Raw genomic sequence first — 22,266 nt, forward strand, 5'->3', positions numbered from 1 at the left:
AAGTAAAATCCATTTTTAATTACATAAAGTCTTTAAGTTTAAAGTTACCTAGTCAAATTTATCTGCACTGATAGCTGCTGTCAGAATTATATGTAAACACATAGACCTCTCTAAGTGATTATATTGTATTCCTCTATGATAATGGGATTCAGCAAAAGCCATGAATGGTAACACTAGCCAATAATTTGATTCAAGCAACACAACTAGAAGAGGTCTGTGAAGTCAATAAACCAGTTCCATGTCTTATATACAAAAATAATAGGTTGGTTGAATTTTTACTTTCTGAATCTGTTACATTGATATGTATTCTAGACATTAAATATATTTTGTTGATCGAAATTTTGCACACTGAGAAAATATAATGTAAATATAGCTGGAGGGTCTTTTCTATATTTTTCCAAAATTTTCAGGCCTTCTGTTAGGCCAAAGCAACAGTTGACATAATATTTTCTAATATCTGATACAGTTTTTCAATTGTGTGTGGGTGTATATATACATTGAAACACAGATTGCTCAAGGGGAAAAGAAGCCTATAAGAGACAGAAACAAAAGGATATGCCTTTTAAATTGAGTGAGCACACTCTTTAGGACCTACAGTTTCAAAGTTTTGTATTAGGGAATGGCTGTCTACAAAAATTTTTCTGAATTAAGTGCATACCAACTAGAATTACACAATTGGCTTCCCTTTTGCTACTTGAAGCTCCCACCTTAGCTGGTTTCATTCACTTATTGTGGAATTACAGAGACATAGATCTAACTAAATTTGGCTCTTTTACCTCATCCTTTTAAAATTGTCATCTTTCTTCCATCTCCAAATATAATTTTGCAGACCATGACCTTCAACATTACTTCTGCATCATAAATGTGACTTTGACATCTTGTTACATAATGTCCACTTTGAGACCTTAATTCTCACATCTAATGATACCCTGAGGATGACATGTGAGGCCTAGAGGGAGTGAAGCCTCATCCCACCTTGTGCTTCTCTATTAACCAGGTAACAGCTATAGTGTTCTTTGTTTTCTGGTCGAGATCACTAATTTATACTGTGCACAATTTGAAGATCACCTAGTCCAACTGCCTCCCCACTCCACAATTTGTCAAATGGCTAGCATTCAATCAAGCAAAGTACATTCCAGAAATCACACAGAAAATTGGGCATAGTACTTGAACCAACATTTAAGCATATAAATCAACGATTATCTAGAGAAGCCTGGAGTGATGGGATCATTGAGTTTAGAAACTAAGAACATAGCTGTGCTGGTTTTAGAGAGATAAAGTTACTAACTATTCACCTATTCTATTTTCCTTTTGCTTTTGAATGCCAAAAGCCTCCTGCAGATGCTGCACATATTTATTTACAGAGCAACATGCTTGTGTTAGCTGTTTGATTCTAAAGTTTTTAAACAGATGACATTAGAACTTCCAATTTTCTCTTTAGCAACCCAAATATATTTAAATTATAAATTGAAAGATATTGGACTTTTAATAATTCAAGCTTTCTAAGTATTATTAAGTTCCATAAAACTATTTTGGATAGGTAACTTTTTTATTTCTTATCTTCTCTAATCTTCACTTTAATATTGGAACAACTAGACATACGCCTTCTTTTGTTTGCATAATTTTTCTTTTTAGTGTTTATGTAAATACACAGAAGGGAAAAATGAGTAAAATATACTCAAGGAAGGGTATTAGAATACTAATGTAGCTAATGCTATGCTTGGGAACTACTTAGGAAGAAATAGATTGGTTTAAGAAGAAAGTTATAGAATTTAATCAAACTTAAGAGATCAGCAGCATGCTATTATGGAACTATAACTTTAGAGAACATCTATATAACAGTATGATCACCAAAAACTGCAGCATATGCTGCCAAGATTATGTGCATATTTTAAGTGCAAGTTAGAGGGCTCCACCTTCCTTTTTGCCTGTGGTTGTCCTGATTATAGCACTCAAAGTATTGCATCTGGGTAATCCTCCATTCCCAGATGAGTTGAGAAATTTGGTCCTGTTGGTGTGACCAAAAGTTCCAAGTGAAATAGCAGAAATTGTACGGTCTTCATGCATATAGGCACAGGCTAGAGAAAGGTTTGGGCTGATATTTGGCTTTGCCCTTTCTTGTTTTGTTACCTACAGTGAATTACCCGAGTTTCTGCACAGTCACTTTGCATTTTTTTTATAAAATGTGAATAATAATGCCTTTCTCACACTTATTTTGGAGATTAAAGATAAATATGAATGTGCAATGCATTCTAATATGCAAAGTGCTATATAAATATAAGATGTTTTCCAGAACTCCAGCAAGTGTCCAGCATCAATGTTGGTATATCCAACACTTCCTACATGACATCTGCTGGAGGCACATGTCTATAACTGAAAGTTAAATGTATGTGAATTGTACATGAATTTAAATATGAATTTCTATGTATTTATCAATAGTTATTGATTTCAAGTCTCAAGTCATGTTTTTGAAAACTACATTAAGACTCTATTCATTTGTATAAAATAGTTTGTTCTTTAAAAACAGTTTATCAAGACTTGTATAAAGTAATGTCCTTTTGAATAGATACATACGTACATACATAGGTAAATCTAGGTATATTTTTAATGTTGAATTTAAAAAGCAAATCTTCAATTTTTAGTGTGACTTATCTGCTAAAAGCCCTGTCTTCTCTATATTCTCTCTATTTAATGAAAAAGCCAATTGCAAAACAAGAAGATTGATTAGGGGTAATAAGCTTGGTATTCTAGTAATAAAAATCCTTGCCAAAGTCCAATCTTTACACAATATACTGACTATATTTCAAGGCCAATTTCTAACCCTATATCTAAAACATGGCAGGTGTTTAATCATTGTAGCAGATGCTGTCTCTGCCCTTAGTGAATCTCCTACCCTCACTCCCTTCACCCCTAGGATTTGCCACTGTAACCCTGAAAAATAACACTGTGAAAACCTAACTAACGATCCCTTACTGAAGGATATTTTCTGGCCTAGGAAGCATGCTTTCCTCCAAGCAAGAAAAAACAGAAGTGCCTGAGAGCTAATGCTCCCCAAAGCAACTCTCAAGCAATTGTAGATGGGGAACTGATAAATAAATACCCATCTCTCTAGCCCCGTTGTTGAGTTCCTGAGCATTGTTCTGCACCGCCTTCCAGTGGTCCCCAGAGGAACTGAGATCCAGTTGATGTCACTGGCAAATGGCTTGATAACAAACTTTCATTGGCTTCATTATCTTTCTGAGTAACCCACTATCCTACCAATGTTTCTTGGGATCCCAACAAAACTTGCATTCAAATCCTTGATTCAGAATCTACTTTAGGGGGAACTCAAATCAAGACAACAATGTTTGATCAGTAAATCAATTCACATGTACAAAAAAATGTGCACACGTGCAGACAAGAAAGCTTCTGCCTGTCTGTATCAAAATAGGAACCATTTGTCTTTCTTTAACCTGGTTTATAACAACTGTTAGAAAAGGAATTCAACTAAGTATTGTAAGAAGTGAATCATTTATAAATTAAGAAGGAATTTACTTATTACTGTACTTTGTCTCCAGAGATTCTTTGAGTGTAGATAACATAGATGAAATCATGGAATATTAAGAATAGCAAAGTAACTGAGAACTCTTTCTCACAGCTATCAGGTTGGCCCATTGAAATAACAGGTAGACCCTGGAGATGTTCCATAAAGCGGGCTTCTGCTAAGGTCTGCTCTGATACCTGCTATGTGATAAAAGTTCCTGACACTTAGCAGGAGTTGACGTCCTGGTATTCCACCTGCAAATGGTAGGTCTGCAGGGCACACCAAGCGCTGTGATATTCATCCTGGAAATGTAGTGCTGAGCTCAGAAGTAAGTGGGGTGTTAATTATTCATGACTAGTCACATAAAATCATGTCTTATATTCAGTTCTGCCCTGGAATGCAGGATACACAAAGGGAGGTGCTCATTGATTCCAGCAGGAGCTATATGCAAGCTTCCAAAGGAACAATTAGTCCTTCAGTGCCTCATTCAAAGGCTGCTTAGGGGGTTGTTCTCCTTGAGTTAATGGGAGTATGAGTGTTCAATGAATGGAGATTAGCCCCAGAAGACAGGGAAGCAAATTAAACCCTTATTTTGATTTGAATTGGGAGTGAATAAAGTGTTCACTGCTCACTAAACTCAAGTGAAGTTAACATGCAAGAATGAATGGAGACTAACTTCTCTGTGTGGCAAGGAAGACCTCAAGGCAGTTAGCACCTGGGAACCTCCAGGGATAGAACTGAGACAGAAGTGGTCACACGTCATACTCTGGGGTGATAAGAATTTTTCAGTAAATGCTGTATCAAGGTGGATAAATCTTCCTAGAACCAATAAAAATGCCCTTTGCCTTTTCTATCTTCTATTACAAGTAATTGCTATTCACCTTGTTACGAATATCTTGAAAGTAGTCACAGAGTACTTGGAGTGCCTGGGGGATGGAAAGTTCGAAGGAAAAATGTAGCCATATATCATTGGCATTCATGAGAAAATTCACATTACATGTTTGAAAGGCAGGTCCCCAGGAGGCAACAGAGAAATCAGGAACAATATTGTGCCAAAAATACCACTCTGGCCAGGACGTCGGGGAGTTTATGTCAGGTAGAGTGAAGGAAAGCAATTTGGAAAGAAAAGATATATGTGCTTTTCTATATGCATTTAGTTTATTTATATGCATACATCCTCTGAAAAACTAGTATGTTCTGGGAATTGACAAGCAGATTGAGCCTGACGCTTCTAAAATATGTAACTGTGCTTATGTTTCTTTTACTCTAAAACCTCTGAATAACATCTTGCAATATGATCAATACTTTTTCAAACTCATATTTTTTAAAAATCTGTTTACAACCAATAAGTCAAAAATGGGATGTGCTCAAATATCACTTTATATTTGGGAGGTCAAGTTTATGCCATTAGAGTTTACATACAGATTACAAAATATTTTTTCTTTCTAGAGATGCACCTACTCTGGTGTCATAAAAATCAGTTGTCTCATTGATGACACACCAGCACTTTATGTTTTTTGAAATGTGGGCTGGGTATGGTGGTTCAATCCTGCGATCCCAGCTCTTTGAGAAGCTGAGGCAGGAGAATCATTTGAGACAAGAAGTTTGAGAACAGCCTGGGCAACATAGCGAGACCCTGTTTGGGGCAAGAGGATCATTTGAACCCAGGATTTCAAGGTTACAGTGAGCTGTGATCCCACTACTGCACTTCAGCCTGGATAACACAGGGAAACTCTGTCTAAAAAAACAAAACAAAACAAAAAAAGTGAAGATGTAGGTGGATGATATCATCCTTGCTGGGGGTCACTTTACTGCAGAAAGAATTTCACTTCTTTCCCTCTTCTAGAGTGTTTGAATAACAGTCACTTGATGACAGTTAGTTCAGCTTAAACCTGCTTGGTTTTCTTCATTCCCCTTATTTAAAAAAGTCATATGTATCTGTTTTCAAGGAGACTGTACTGAATTCTATCAAGATAACAAGAAGAACAATGAATCACAATTATTATTGCTTCTGAGAGGCTTTTTCTATAATATCCCCGAAATACATTTAAGGTACTCATAAGTAGCAACCGATCACCCACTCATTCACTGAATGAATATTATTTAATGCATCACGTACATAAGGACACATACACAAGATCCTGAAAAACACACCAAGCAATATGTCGTAAAAGGAGACATGCCACAAATATTTTATTTATTCATTTATTAAAGATAAATCGATTAGAAGTTGAAAGGAAAGTGGAAGTACTTTTAAATGAAGGTTTAACGAAAATTTTCATAGAATAAGCTCATTGAATCTTGACAATGATAAAATTAGAGAATTCCAAGGAGATGGACCAACATAAACAAAGATAAGACATTCTTCAAATAACCTCATCTTTTCAATTTGATTGTTTTGAACTTACTTTTGTAGTAATAATAATAATAGCAGCTAGTATGTATTGAGTGCAGACTGCCTATAAAATATTGTTCTAAGCAGTTTATATGAATAAACTTATCCTTGCCTTACATGTGGAAAGTAGCTACCATTATTAGCCCCATTTTACTGACGAGGAAACTAAGGCACAGAAGAGTTAAGTAACCCACACAAATCCTTCACCTAGTGAGAGGCACAGACCAGATTTAAACATGGGCAGCCTGGATATATAGCATGGACTCAGCTGTGACTGCCCCCTCTTGAGGCACTCATGGAGCCAGTCAGTGACTTTATTTTCTTTTCCATTTTCCTACAGACACGGGGAGACTGATAAAGTCAATGCTGTCTTGGATATGTAAGCTCAGGGCCAAGCAAAATAAACTCCTAGATTATGTTGGTAGCTATGCTCTAGAATTAGGACTTCTGATGACATCATGCAGGGAAAAAGGATTACTGTTAGGGAAACATGTATTCTCATATTTTTCTTTCCATCCTTGAATCCTCTAAATCTGACTGGTCACCATCAAGACTGAAGCAAAGGCAGTATCTAGAGCAACACACTGCTGTGGATCTCACTACAGCCCTTCCCTTCCTGGATGTTTTCTCAAAAGTACCTTCACAATCAATCTGGGTCAAAAGATCTGGGTACAAGGCCCAGAATGACTGTATAACATCGATGTGCTTTTGGTCCATTACTTGAAGTAGTGTTATATTACTTGGAAGTCGGCCTCCTCCTTTTCACCACAGCCTCTCGACTTTTACACTTGTCTTTATTGAGTTGCCTGCTCTCCCATCTCAATTTGGAAATCTGAGACAAGAGCTGTTGCTCCATTTACTCAACTAATGTTGCTGATGATAAGTAGTAGGACTGTCACAGAGTCCTTTGGGTTCCTGGCCCAGTGTTCTTTCCACTGAGCTAGTTAACCTAAGCCCTTGGGGAAGCTCTGCAGAAGGTACTTTTTCTTCCCTGTAAGTGTGATTTTAGCATCCTGACATAATCCCCTCCACACTGCTATAGCCCATGATACTCTTGTCTAGACCTGGATACAAATTAAGATCATAGTTTTGTCCCAAGTCACCTACATTTGGAGGGTACAAAATGTAAAACAATGCTTTTAAAAGAATATGAAGAATTTATCCTCTGTGGTTACAGGAAAGTTAGTTAATCTCCCTGAACCTCAGTTTGTTTGTTTGTTTGTTTGTTTGTTTGTTTTTTTCTGGGTAGTTTAAAAAATCAAATGAGACAATTTATTTAAGAAAGCATCTTTCACATTATAAATCAGTTTACAAAAGCAGGGCACTATTTATATAAACATGAATTTCCAGATATTAGAAGGTGGCAATGTCTGCTGTTAGTAAGAATGCAGGAAGCACACAAGCAGTGTTGAAAAATCTTAGATAATATTTTAATCCCCTGCCCTTGGAGAAATGTATCATGAGGTCAGTGGGTGAATTTCTTTGCCTGCAAATTGTATCTCCTTTGGATACAATTTGCAAAGGGCTGAGGAAAGAGGTTGGACCCCCAGGCCCCATACCACAAAGTATTTCTGCTCAGCAGTCATGTATTTTGCAAAAATAACCCACCCTCAACAAAGTAATGCCTGATTTAAGTTTCCGCAATTTCTAAAAGCCAGGGCACCTAAGATACTGAGATGAAATAGCATTCACTGTTCCCAAATGAGTAACGCTATTTCTCACTCTTTTTTATTTTTATTACTTCAAAATTCTTGCCTCTCTATTGCAGAGAAATTTCCCAGAGTTTTGCAGCATCACTGTTGACAGGCAACCACATTTTCCTCCCAAGGCGACTCCTATTTCTGTGAGTTCAGGATTGCCAATGGGAGCACATATCAGGGGATGGGTTGATGGAAGAGAAGGCAAAAGGTCCAGTTGTCCAGGGGCTGGGGACCATGAACCTTAGCCAACAAGAACAGAATGGAATCAGTGTACATCCTGCTGTCAGTGCTCTGTGATTATTTTCTCCTTTCCTTCTCCTAATGGATATGCTTGGAAGAAAGTGCATTCTTTCTCAGGAGAGAGCTCAGAACTGCACGGTTTTAGTGTATTTATTGTGCTATATATATATATATATATACACACACACACACACACACACACATATGAATACACTGTATACTACATATATGTATTATATATATTAGTTTCAATAATTCTTTTCTGGGTAGGTCAGAAAATTCACATTTCTATGCATTATCAAAAAGAAGTTATGAGGCCGGGTGCAGTGGCTCACGCCTATAATCTCAGCACTTTGGGAGGCCGAGGTGGGTGGATCACCTGAGGTCAGGAGTTCAAGATCAGTCTGACCAACACGGTGAAACCCCGTCTCTACTAAAAATACAAAAATTAGCTGGGCATGGTGGTGAACGCCGGTAATCCCAGCTACTCGGGAGGCCGAGGCAGGAAAATTGCTTGAACCTGGGAGGCGGAGGTTGCAGTGAGCCGCCATTGCGCCACTGCACTCCAGCCTGGGCTACAGAGCGAAACTCTGTCTCAAAATAGAAGAAGTTATGCCATCTTGGGTGGTCAGAGAGTCACTGACTGGCATGAAAGCAGTTAAAATTCACCCAATTTTCCTGACCACTTTTGTAAAACAGAGAAAATTTAGTAAGTTAATCTCTTGTGGATCTCTCGGGCTCTTTGAAATTTAGAGAACTCTATTACATCCTTTATTAATTGATCCTAAAAAAATCAGGAGCAGTCTGTGTGGTAGGTAGTATTGTCACAATATTTACAGTGGGCAACCCAAGAACAGAAGTTCTAAGATTTATACAAACTACATTGTTAGCTATTGACACAGTTGGGATTCTGAGACCTCTGTAATTATTGTCCATGCCTCTTTCCCCTTGATTGGACTTTCCCAAAGTGTGTTCTGGGAAGCGTTCACTGTTAAAAAGCACTACAGAAAACTGAACCCCATGATCATGGAAGTTTGGGAAACAGTGCAGGCTATACCCCTGTCTTCAAGTTCTGTAATGTACATTGGCACTGGAGAGATACAGAAATCCTGCAGGAAGGAAACTGTTTCACCTTATTTAACCTTGAATTTTGCATATTATTTAGCTGCATGGTACTTTTTTTAAGCGCCATAAACACACTGTAGGAACCCTTACCCAGTGCCATCTAGCTTTATGACAACTCAGGGTGGGAGTCCTCAGTTTGCACCTCTAATAAGTAGAAATGTTTCCTTTTCAATGTTCAGATTTGAGCAAAATCTCCCAGAGTAAGCTTTGGGCAAAATTGTAAAGTCTGTAAGACTGGCCATTGTGATGAAAAATATAGATTTAGAATTATGATGGTACTGGTCAAATGAGGGATTTTTCTGCCACTTATTAGCTGTGTGCACTTTGTCCAGTTACTTAGTTCCTCCCAGTTTCAGTCTCTTCACCTGTAAAATGAAAGCAATAATTGTATACCCCTTATTTGACTGCCATGAAGATGAAATGAGGCAGTGCATGCAACTCCTGGCATAGAATCTTGCTTCTGTTCAGTATTTGATAAATTCTATTATTACTATTATTCTCATTATTTTCCATTTCAGCCTACCTCCTGGCATCCCATTCTGTCTCTTCCGCCTCCTATTTTTCTATCCTGTCACACAGTCTTAAACGACTCTGCTTCCAGCTATCTTGCTTACCTGGTATAGTGCAGAGATGCTATACACAATGCCTCCCAAGACTGGGCAGGTAATATGAAAGAGTGAAGGGACTAGGTGTGAGACAATGGGGGTGTCCCCCAAACTATGGCAAACGCTTGTGTTAAAGGGCCAGTCACTCCTGATATTTGTGCTTGTTAATGCCTTTTTGTTGTATTTTTACTCCATGGAAATATGGACTAGTGATGCCAAATTTTCAGATATTTAATGAGAAGTCAATGTTTATTTTTATATGTAATTTTCCAATTTTTAAACACTCTTTTTGAGAACCTGTTAGACTACCAGTTGATGACCCCTGGATCAGAGGGTTTTTAGCATCCTGTTGCTATATAGTAATAAAGAGCTGCAAGTTTAGAAGTGTTTCAGAGGTCATCTAGTTGAACTTCTACTTGATCAGAAATATTATTTATAATATACTAAAAAAGGTATCATTTATCTACTCCTAGACATAGAGCACTATGCATCTCATGGAAAAAAACATTGCACTTTGTATGTACAAACTCATTGAATTCTCTTATGAACCCCATGAGGTAGATGCTACTTTTTCCATTGTAATTATCATGTAATCCAGGCTTAGAAAACTAGTTTACCTCTTCTAAAGTCACAAAGCTATTAAGTGTCTGGTAGATTTTAAGAATGGAATTCCAGACTGTTTAGGTTTCAAAGCCCGTGCACTTAACCACTGGCTAAACAATTCTACTTGTTAAAATGCTCAGGGCTGATATTAAGCTGAAATTTGCTGCCCTAAAATGTCCACTATTTGGTCCCAGTTTTGCTCTCCTGAGACACAAATAATAAGTTTAATCTTTCTTCCACAAGGCAGCCCTTCAAATATTTGAAGATGGCTCTCCTCTGCCTGCTAAATCCTCTCTTCCCCAGGCTAAACATACTCATTTCTTTTCACTGACCCTCATAAGTCATGGCTCTCAGCCACTTCATCATCCTTGCACTGCTCCCCAGGAGAGTATTTCAATTTGTCAAAGTTCCTCCTAAACCATGATGCTCAGAAGAGAACAAAATCCCTCTGTGTAGTTATACAAGTGCAGGTCAGGATGGAACTAGCACCTCCCTGGTTTTGGCCACCATGTTTTTATTAATGCAACCTGAGTAATGCCAGATTTTTAGCAACTGTGTAACAAGATAAGCAAACACTGAATGTTTGTCCAACTTCACACTATAGAATTTTCTTATCTGCTTTTTTTTTTTTCAAACGTGAATTGAAGCAAAGCCACTTTAACTCACTCTACTCCTACTCAATATATTTAAGCAGGTCATTTTTAAAATTTAAATATGTTACTTAGTACATATTCTCATTAAATAACATCTTTATTTACTGTTTTGGCTGATACTGATCTGTTTCATTTGTTTTTCTTTAATTTGACAACTGCAGCAAAACAGAAGAGAAAGAAACATTTTCTGTAGTGTGACCACTTTTTCTTAAATACATTGAAAAAGGGATCTTTCCTCTACTGCTCTAATATTGCTTGCAGATAAGTCTATTTATATTTCCCCCAAAACAAAATTTTAGAAAGTGCTTTGCACACATTCCTGAATAGGATCTTGCTATATTATTGTTTTATTTAGTTTTTTTAAAAAATTGGAAAATATGAGGAAGCAAAAACACTGAAAAGAAAATCTGCTGCTTGCCATTTTACTTACGTATATGTATTATATATTATGTCTATATAATTATATATCTATTTGTATGTATGCATCTTCTTCATTATTTTCATTTCAGATATTTCTGATTTCTGCTATCTGATACACTCACTATCTCTTCTAGCTTTCTGTGATTCTTAGGTTAATCAAATATTCAATAGGATTAGGCTGAGAACTTACCACTAGAAACTTCTCTGTAGGCCAACTTTTAGCCCAGGGGTTGGAAAACTATGGGCATGAATTAATGATTATTCAACTGTTTTTTGTAAATAAAGTGTTTATTTCAAAAACTGCCACTTCCATTTGTTTATGTCTTGAGTAAGACTAGTTTTGCATTCTAATACTACAGTTTAACAGTGGCAACAGTGCAACAGCGACAGGGCTGGATGTACTTGCAATCTAGTCCTTTACAGTCTTTTACAGAAAAGATTTCCCAGTCTCTGCTTTAGTAGTTAGTAAGTAGTCCCTGCATTCTATTATTGAATTCATTGCTGAGAGCTGAAGCTAGCATGATTTTCTATCCCTGTACTAAACGACACTGAAAGCAAAAATAATTTAGCTACTTGCTTCAGGAAATTGCTTCTAGAGGATAAAACTTACTTTTCAAGACCAACATCACCATCTGTATCAAGAGCCTGACCTTCTTGTACTCACCAAATTAAAGCTATTATGCCCTAATCTCTACCCACTTCTAACCAGCTCCTCATCTGGCAAGAACAACCTTAAAATCACTTAACCCAGATCATGAAGCCCTAAAAATATTATTAAAAAAAAAACTTCAGTTGAATTACATTTAAAGGACTTTAATTGAGCAATGAACAATTCAAAAATCAGGCAACCCCTGATTCTGAAGCAACCCCCAGAATCACAGCAGATTTGGAGAGATGCCAGGGATACTTCATCATCAAAACAAATTTGTAGAAAATAAAAGGGAAGTGACATACAAAAATCGGAAGTGAGGTACAGAAACAGCTGGATTGGTTACAGACTGGCATTTGCCTTATGAGAGCACAATTTGAACACTCAGCAGTATATGACTGGTTGAAGCATGGCTGCTGGGATTGGCCAAGGTTCGGCAATTGTTATAGGCACATATTCCTAAGTTAGGTTTTCAATCTCGTCTACCTATTAAGTTAGGTTACTGTTGGTCCACAAGAACTCAAATATAGAAGTATGAATTTCTTCTCAGGCCATTTCTAGTTTGTATTAACAATATCATCCACTTACTTCTCCTTCTGAGAAAGTATTACAACTCTGCCAAGTTGTATTCTCCCTGACTGTGGAAAGTCTAGCAAACTCAGATTTGCCCAATGAATAAGTATTTCTTGTCACCTTTTTAGCAATGGAAAGTCAACATTACAAATCCTCAAAGTTGTAGCAGCATCACTCATCCACATTCTCATATTCTGATTAATATAAATACAAAGAGCATTTCTATAAGATATAATTACGTGCACATTGCAGGTTGAAAAACACGTGCACACAGAGGCTGGAGCTATGCTTTGGTGATGTGTACGGTGTCCCAGATCAAGAGGTCACATAGTAGAGGGGACCCTCAATCACGGATCTGCCTTCAAGTCCCAGGTCTCATTCTAGGTCACGAACTAAACTATATTTAGTTAACTATCACCTATTTATGTAAATAATGACAACTACTTATCTCCTCTAGGCCTTGGTTTCCTCAGCTATGAAAGTAGAAAGCTGACCTCTATTATCCACATAGTTTCTTTCAATTCTGAAATTCATTGAAAGAATAATTTTTCAGCAGTCTTAAAACTAATTTCTTCACACTAGTATCTTTCAGCAAGACTCCATGGCCTCAAGCAAAAGGCATATGAGAGAGACTCTCTTGATGACTGAGTTAAGATCTACAGCTTGGTTTCTCTGATTAAAAAAACAAAATTGTAGAAATTATTCTGACTATTTCCATAACAAACATATTTGCATTTATTTCATGCTGTTAACAACTTAACATGTAATCATGGCTCCTCTAAGAAAAGCAGTACTGCTTCTTCTATGATCACATTAACACGCTGTGTTGTATCTTTCTACTAATCTATCATCTATTATGACTGCCTATTTTGAGAGTTTGGCATAACAATTATCATAAGTGATAGCATTATATTCTGAAAACAAAGAATTTGACGGCACAATTTATCTTGCTACTTTGCCTGACTAAATGGTGGTGGGGTTTCCTAGTTTATACTATATTTTTCTCAGATCACAAATAGTTCACTTTTTAATTTATTATTGATTTAGCTTGATAGTAAATAACTTCATGAATGCTAAAGTTGGAAATCTGTTATAAAAATTATTAAAAATCTTCTCTTCCTTCTGGCCATGGATTTTTATCACACTGAAATAAAACTGTGGAGCTACCTGAAGAAAGTGAATTTGAGATTTTTAATTTATCTGGTTTAGTTAATTAACTGGTCAATTAAAAACAAAAGGGCAATTAGTACTGCACACATTTGTTTCGATGATGAACATGACAACTGAAAATTGATCTTGATCTTTACTATGAAATCCTTTAGTGTTAAAACAATGTTGCTGTAAATAAGGGGAGAATGAAGCCCATTAGGGGTCACGCACTTGCAACAATGATTTCCTGATAAACTAAAGCAACACCAGTAAGACAATTAGAGAGAGAAGCTGCCCAATATTTCAAAGTAATATTCCTCCATTGACCATCCTACTGCCCGCACTTACAGCAATAACCAAAGCCTTTCAGTAGTAGTTTCTACTTTTCCTGCAGCCAATGTGAGAAAATCATTTCATGTACTGCAAAAGAGGTAAGAAAAAGGTATAATTTGTAATTGACCTGAGGATTTCCATAAACAGTATGTATTAATGCACATAATTCTCCAGTGTCCAAGTCGGTGTTGCCTAGATGTATTTATAGAAATTAAAAAGCACAATGTTGAGAGAATTGGACAAGAATAATTTCCTATTTTCCCCCACCATAGAGATGTCTTAAATTATTTTAGACATTTTCTGTAGCTTCTAAGTTAGATTGGGAAGTACCAATCCTTCATGAGCACCTTTCAGAAGCTTATTACAGAGCTATGAGTGCACATCTACCCCATCTTTTTATTCAAGAAATTGAACCTCGTTCTCACTGGAAAAAAAAAAAAAAAAAAAAAAAAAAAGCTGGAAAACTCCTGTGTAAAAGATAAATGAGAGTAAAACATAGATGCCATCTCTGTTTAGGTTAACTTTCATTGTCTCTCAAGTCTGCTGGACAAACCAAAGTTTAACATGGCAGCCACCTTCCAGAATTCTCCTGATGCCTGACGTCCAGCCATTATTTGACTACTTCTGCATTTATTCCTGGTTTCCTGGCAATTGTGCACATTTATAGACTAACGAATGGTTTTAGAGCCAGGAAATAGAGTGAGTGAAACTTTTCCATTCCTAAAAAAAAATAAAAATAAAAAAAAAACATGATTATTCCGAACCAAACAAAGAAAGTCTTAATGTTGTCTGGTTTAAGTATAATTAGCACTGCGTATAACCTCACTGTCACAGCAATAATTTCTGAGTTCTTTCATCTGCCTTCAGGGATCAGAAGCAAGTCAGTGAAACATGGTGAGAAGAGGTCATATAAAGACAGGGCTCACAGTCTGAAGCTACTTCAAAATACAAGATTACATCTTTTTCTACTAAATATATGGTATTCTTGTTGAGTATGTATACATTGAGTTAGAGAAATACAGTTGGATAATCCTTTAACAGAAATCTTCACAGCCAAATGTGTTTTAGAGTTTAGAATTCATTAAACAAGAGATCAGCAAAAGAAATTCCAGAAGCACGAAAGCCAGAAAAGGTCAGATAATAAATAGTTTCAGCTTTGCAAGACATGTGGTCTCTGCAGCAACTATTCAGACCTGCCTTTGTAGCACAAAAACAGCCATAGACAATACATCAATAAATGGGCATGTTGGGTTGCAGTGAAATTTTATTTACCAAAAAAAGGCAAAGGGCCAGATTTGGTCAACAGGCTTGGTTTGCTGAGCCTTGTTTTAGCCTTTAGAAAGGCAATGTGGTACAAATTTATATGTATTTCTATATATTTATAAATTTATGTGTACAAATTTATATGTATTTCTATATACTTATAGATATGTGTGTACAAATTTATATGTATTTTTATATGCATGTATATACGTATTATAGATAGATATGTACATTAAAGGTACATATAAATTTGTGTGTGTGTGTGTGTGTATATATATATGTATATGTCCAATGAGCAATACACTTATCATCAACCAACATCTTTGTTTCAACAGAAAAATACATCAATATTTATAATAAGTTGAGTGAAAAGATCTAAGCAACCACACATTGCTTGGTGTGTATTGCTTGGGGACAGTTCTCTGCCACCAAATAAATTTTGCCACCAAGTTTACATGTACTTTTCAACTTTCAAAGATTTTTTTTTTAATCGCAAGAAAAGGGATTATGGACCTGTACATACTCTTTTCTTGAAGTGTTTGAAATTGTTACTTTTGTACTGAAAAATTTCATGCAAGAAAAAGTAAATACACGTGGTCTGGGGGGACAAATTTTATCCATTAGTGACAGAACAATATTCTCAGAAGTTAGTTTATGAACCAAGATACTCACTACTCTGGGCCAAATTATCATTTAAAAGACCTCATCTAAAACAAAATGCTGGTGATACATTTTTGAGACTCTTTTTAAGTTCTAGAAGTTTCTTTGCGTTAGATTTATATCCTGATTTTCCTTTATTAGTCCATTTTGCCTCAAGTGACCTGTAGGATTCCAGGAACCTAGTATTAATTCCTGTGGCTATTTTGCATGTCAGTGACTAGCATAAATTCCATTTACTGAATATTTCTACTCTATTCTGCTGTGAGTAAGTAACTACACTTTTCTTATTTGCATTGTTGTCATTGAGCCAGAGCATTCTCCTTCCTTGGGCATTTAAACTTTTACAAATGAAACTTTTACAAATGGCAACCGATGCATAAGTATCAGCTATTCAGGCTAGTATGATAGTGGAATGCCAAATAAAACATCTTTCGGGCTTTGCCCTCATTATAGTATGCTGATAAGCAATCAGATGATAAAGGGCAACATTTGCTATGAATTATACACTGGATGGAATCAAACCATCTTAGAATATTAGAACTGGAAGAAACTTGAAGGTGACTTCTAGGTCAAACCCTCCAATTTTCAAAGGAGGAAACTGACAATCACTGTTATTGTATATGAATCACTCAATGTTACTCAGCTGGTTAAGAGAAAGAGACAATAATAGAAACAAAATCTCTAGATTCCCAGTGTAGCCTTTTTCTCTGTAATACTAGGTTGTTCAGCTGTCAAATACAAACCTAGCTCATACTTACTGAATAGCTATAAGCTCTGCATTAGACACAACGCCGAGTATTATGAGTAAGTGTTACACACGGTGTTTATCATCAAGGTAAAGTACAAAAACCTTGGCAATATAATGGAGTCTGATAAGTGCAAGCCTTAGGAGAAATATATTGTGTCAGTCTGCTCTAGAATCTTTAAGAGAAACTTCATATAAATTTGGAATAAACAATAAAGGAGGCCAGGTGCTGTGGCTCATGCCTATAATCCCAGCACTTTGGGAGGCCAAGATGAATGGATCACTGTACGTCAGGAGTTCAAGGTCAGCCTGGCCAACATGGTGAAACACTGTTTCTACTAAAAATACAAAATTAGCCAGGCATAGTGGCATGCACATGTAATCCCAGCTACTCAGCTACTCGGGAGACTGAGGCAGGAGAATCACTTGCTCTCAGAAGGCAGAGGTTGCAGTGAGCCAAGATCGTGCCATTGTACTCCAGCCTGGACAACAAGAGCGAAACTCCATCTCATAAAAAAAAAGGTGGGCGGGGGAGGGGGGGGCTTGTCAGATGACTTAGGCAGAAGGAGACAAAAACAAAATACAAACAGGACTAGGCAAAAATTTGTCTTCTTGGCTCACATATCTTAGAATTCCAGGGATTTAGGTAAGATGTTTCATGATTCTACAATACCGGGTATGATTATAGGTTCTTTGGATGATGGAATAAATCATAATTACACTCAGATATAGAAAACGCAGAACTCTGCTTCTTACAGCTCTAAATAAGTCAAAGGCCACAAAGAAAATTGTGCCCAGGAACAGAACTACAGCAAGCTGGGACTGTTGGAGGTAGCTTGCAAATGGAAAATAGGATAGAGATGACTAGGCTTTGCAGGTCTCCGGAGGAATGGGTATTTTAAATAATTTTCTAGCCCAAGGAAGTAGGGACCATTTCTGGGTGTTAGAGATTTGGGGATCTATGGTATTTGGATCTATGTGTATTATAACCCAGGATTATTAAAGCCTAATAAGGGATATATTTGGCGTAGAGCCTTAGCAAACTGTCCATGAAGGGGAATTGAAAGTTTTTAGCTGTGGCTGCAAACTTTCGTCAAGATAACAGTTGTGAGATACACCAGATCAACAGGTTTATTATCTCTTGATAACTTAATGGAGAGATTATACACTTTTTCTAATAATATTGACAAAGGTCCTGGCTTTGACTGCCATTGGTTTCAATTAAGCAATATGCTGAATTCTTTACAAAATATTGTAGCCAAATAAATAGATTACTGATTGACAATGACCTGGTCATATGCTCGTTCCTGCAGCTGGAAGGTGGAGGCAATAACTCCCTGACTGTATTGTCTGATGGTATATAGGGAGATAGTTCCTCAAAAGAAAGTCACAGACCTTTTATCACAAGAAGAAGACAGAATTATTGGTTTAAAAAAATGAATATCCATTAAATAAGTGTACCATATAATTTATGTTATAAACTGAGGCTCTTTTGAGAAAAAGAGTCTATTGATAATATTGATAATTCTGCCATGACAATTGGATACATGGAAACTGTCCAGTGAAAACAAATATCTATGAAAACAAATATCTATGGTCATGCTACCATTGTACAGTTTTTTAGAGAGATACAGACCCTAAGGAGGAATTCTATATTAATTAAATGCATCTATATAGAGATAATACCTAATGCACGTGCACAGGAAATAGATCTTTGTCACAAGATTGGAAGTATTTAGTAGTAATCTCGTGAGAAAAGGAAGATGAGAAACCTATTGTGTATAGTCTTGAATATCATTCCAAAGGCTTTGGATGTTTGTGAAATTGAAAGTGATTAAACTCTCCATTGAATAAACAGGCATAATTGGACCAATCTTTGTTTTAGGAAGAAAATTTTGATGTAACATTTAAATGAGTAGAAAGGACAGGAGATTTAGGGCAGGAAGACTATTCAGAGATCCATTTTATTTTTAATCTTCAAAGCCACTACTCTGTTTAAAACCTTCATTATTCCTTTCTTGTACTATAAATGTAGCCTTTAATTACTCTGTATAATTCCACTTTTTACTCCATCTCTTTCATTCTCTACGGTGGCCAGAGATACAACGTAAATTTTGATTCTGTTCTGCTTTAAATTCTCAATTATAATCTGAAAGTACAACATTCATATGCATTAACATGTCCTAAATGTCTTGTGTATTTCAACCTCTTTCCCTTTCTCCAACCTTGTCTCATGCCACGGTCCTTCTGAGTATCAAACTGGACTTTCTCACATCTTTGAACATGCAACTCAAGCCTTGCTATAGGACCTGGGCACACTGTCTCTCTTTTGTTTAGGAAGCTAGTCTCATCCTTCCTTCATACCTATTGTAATCCCTACAACTCTTCACTTTTCACCCCATGTACACATACTCTTTGCCTGGCAAAGAGCTACTTGTATTTCAAGCCTCAGCTAAAAAATGCTAACTGAACTACACCCTATAAATCTCATACATCTTACATTTTTCTTTAGCATTATCATATTTACTACACAAATATTTACCTGTGTGTGTAAGGTTTTTTGTTTTTGTTTTTCTGTTTTCGTTAAATGTCTCTCACAAGACAGCAGTACCTCAAAGGTAGAAATGAAGGAATTTAGGCTCACCATTAACACCTTAGTGCCCATTGTCATGCAAAGAATGTAATTATAAAAAGGAACAAATAAATAAGTGTTTATGAAAATATAATAAATGAATCAATGCATATAACATATGATCTAATTTATGTAAGGTGTTAAAGGTTGTGGTGTCAAAAGGATTGGAAAGATGATGCCAGATATGAGAACATTTGAGAAAGAACATTGACTCCATATATATGTTGACCCTTGAATATTGTTTTTCTTCCTGTGATTTTTATCCTTTGATTAAATTTGGAAAGCATTTAACCTAAATTTTATTTAAATGTTAAATACTATCAATGTTTTTGGTTTAAGATGAAGGAACTCATGACAGAAAGAAATGAAAGATTTTTAAAGTTTAAAAATACATCAGAGAACTGATAAAAATTTTATTATTTACTATCATCACACTTAAACCCCACACGCTTCCTAAAATATATTTAAGGTTTCAATAAAATACGTTTCCACTATGTTAAAGTTTCCAAAGGCTCTTATCACTTGATATATAATAGTTTTATCAAATGTAACCTACTACATCTCTTGATAGAAAAGCTGCAAAATTATACCATAAAAAGGTCATAGAAATAATAAAGGCAATAATAGTGGCTGTTTTTGTAAACAATCAACCATACTCTTTTACAGTCATAGAGTTCATAATAACTGAGCTTAATTGTCAAGATTAGTTGCTGAGCTTACCTACATGAGTTACTACAGAGCATGGACATAGATAAGTTTATTCTGAGCTTATTCTAAGTTTTTATGAGTTTAGGAGTTTTTATGAACCTCTTATTAGATTTCTCTTTTGGGCTAAAGGCCAAACTAACACTTTATCTTGATTTCATTTATCACTACGTAGCTTAAATGTCAAAATAAATTAGAGAAAATTATGATGCAACCCCTTAGGAAAAGCATGTGTCATACCTGAAAGATAACACTGCTAGAAATTGATTTCTTGCAGAAATTTTGTAGCACAATATTAATTTTATTTCTTGTGATATTAGGACAAATAATGTTTTCTAATATTTGAGGTGTGAATTGAAATTAAGAAAATATGAGCTGAAATTACTGGAGTTTGCAGAACAAATGTATGTGTAGAAAGCATCCATTTAGGTTGCTTTATTTTGGATAATAATATTAATACTAAATTGAATTATATGCAGCAAATATATGCTTATTAAAATATTAATGTTGGTACATTTTTCATTTCATGACAATTTTGTCTCTTTCAGACTCTTGAGATACTGACTGGAAGATAGACTTTTTTTTACATCTGATTGTATGGGAGAAATTTTTGACCTTAGAAAGTGGAAATGAGGTTGCTATGGAAACTGGTAATTCTGCTGCCACTCATAAACTCTTGTGCAGGTAAAGTGTTCTGTTATTATGAGTTTTGATTGATAAATATATTAGCATTGTATTTCTATGGGTGAAGAAATTTTCAAAATGCACAATTTGTATGTTATTTGAATGACTAAGTGATAATGTTTTGAAGGTAACCTCTATGACTCAGACAGGGAAAGTTTAATCCTTAAAAATGTATCAAATGCCAGTTTTAAATGGAAACTAACATTATTACATTTATAAATTGTCAAATATGACATTTTTATACAACGTAATTATGTAATATTTAATTATGTAATAATGTAGTATGGCATTTTTATAAAAGAATGCAATTAAATATTTTTTACCACCAATAAACAGTGAATAATTTTTCTTATTTTCATTATAGTGAAGTCTTTTAAAAAATTACAATTAAAACATATTTTCTCGCATGTTTAGAATTTGATATGACAAAAAAATCAAAGCTATATTCATTTACAAGAAAAGGTAATATGAAATGTTACCTAAGAACTAGAAATAACCTTAGATATATTTTCTTTTTAATTATTGCAAAAGAATAGACAAGAACATGTTTTTATATTCAACTTAAACATGTTAATATCTGTGTATCAGTTAACTTTTGCTTTGTAACAAGCCATGCCAAATGTGAGTAATAAAATAACAAATAATCGTATATTTAGTTGATAAATCTGTGTGTTGGCAATTTAGGATGGGCTCAAATGGGTCTTCTTTTGGTTTTGCCTGGGTGCACTGCATCTTTGATGAGCTGAGTCATCTGAGACGTGACTACTCTAGAACATTCCTAACAGACAACTGTGCTGCCATGGCTCTGGTCCAAATGTTACCCTCTATGAGTCTGGGTTCTTTTATATGGTAACTGTCCAGGATTTCAAGAAAACAAAAGACAGAAAGATGTAGCATTTCCTGATGCCAAGGCTTGGAACTGCTACATTGCCATTTCTGTGACATTATTTTGACAATTATAAGTCACAAGACCAGTCCAGCTTCAATGGATGTGGAATGATACTACATCTCTTGATAGAAAAGCTGCAAAATTTTACCATAAAAAGGCCATAGAAATAATAAAGGCAATAATCGTGGCTGTTTTTGTAAACAATCAACCATAGTCTGTTACAGTCATAGAGTTCATAATTACTGAGCTTAATTGCCAAGATGAATTGTTGAGCCTAACTACATGAGTTGTTACAGAGCATGGACATTTATTAGATCATGGGCTTATCAAAGAAGCCTCTCTTCTACCATGCTATGCTTCTTCCCTCTGACTATGTGATGATAGGTGCTAGTGAAGTTTCACATACTTCCAACAAAGCAGTAATATATTGAGAGACATGCAGAAATAAACATAATAATTTACAAGGCAGAAACACAGTAATTGTAAAGGACATATATTTTATAGCAATCCTGAGAAATAGATATGCTGATCTTAAAAGGAATGAGAATGCTAAAATATGCAGAAATCAACCAGGAGATTCAGAAAACCACATAAATAAAAGCAATTTTACCACTAGCAAAGCTAACAGCTAGAAGTGCTATAGGTGTATTTACTCAAAGTGATTACAATATTGGTGACACTTCTAAGTCTCTAAAACAAAGATTTGGGGTTAAATAATAA

The 22,266-nt window shown here is 35.6% G+C and overlaps 1 protein-coding gene across 11 annotated transcripts in view; it reads left to right on the top strand.

Moving 5' to 3' along the window:
- The window catches only part of CNTN6 (contactin 6), a 304,648-nt gene that overhangs the window by 38,270 nt on the left and 244,112 nt on the right, over positions 1-22,266 (top strand). For 7 of the 11 annotated variants that reach the window (XM_010370742.2, XM_010370743.2, XM_030938222.1 and 4 more), the window contains one exon: positions 20,522-20,657. The exons of 2 other annotated variants lie outside the window; for them this stretch is intronic. In XM_010370742.2, coding sequence (XP_010369044.2) covers positions 20,603-20,657 — 55 coding nt within the window. In that variant the 5' untranslated portion in view covers positions 20,522-20,602. Of the gene's footprint in view, positions 1-829; positions 998-20,521; positions 20,658-22,266 lie in introns of all 11 variants that reach the window. 2 more of the 11 variants (XM_030938216.1, XM_030938192.1) reach the window with 1 other exon arrangement.

The sequence above is a fragment of the Rhinopithecus roxellana genome, chromosome 1 (assembly GCF_007565055.1).
Source record: "Rhinopithecus roxellana isolate Shanxi Qingling chromosome 1, ASM756505v1, whole genome shotgun sequence".
Taxonomy (NCBI): Eukaryota; Metazoa; Chordata; class Mammalia; order Primates; family Cercopithecidae; genus Rhinopithecus; species Rhinopithecus roxellana.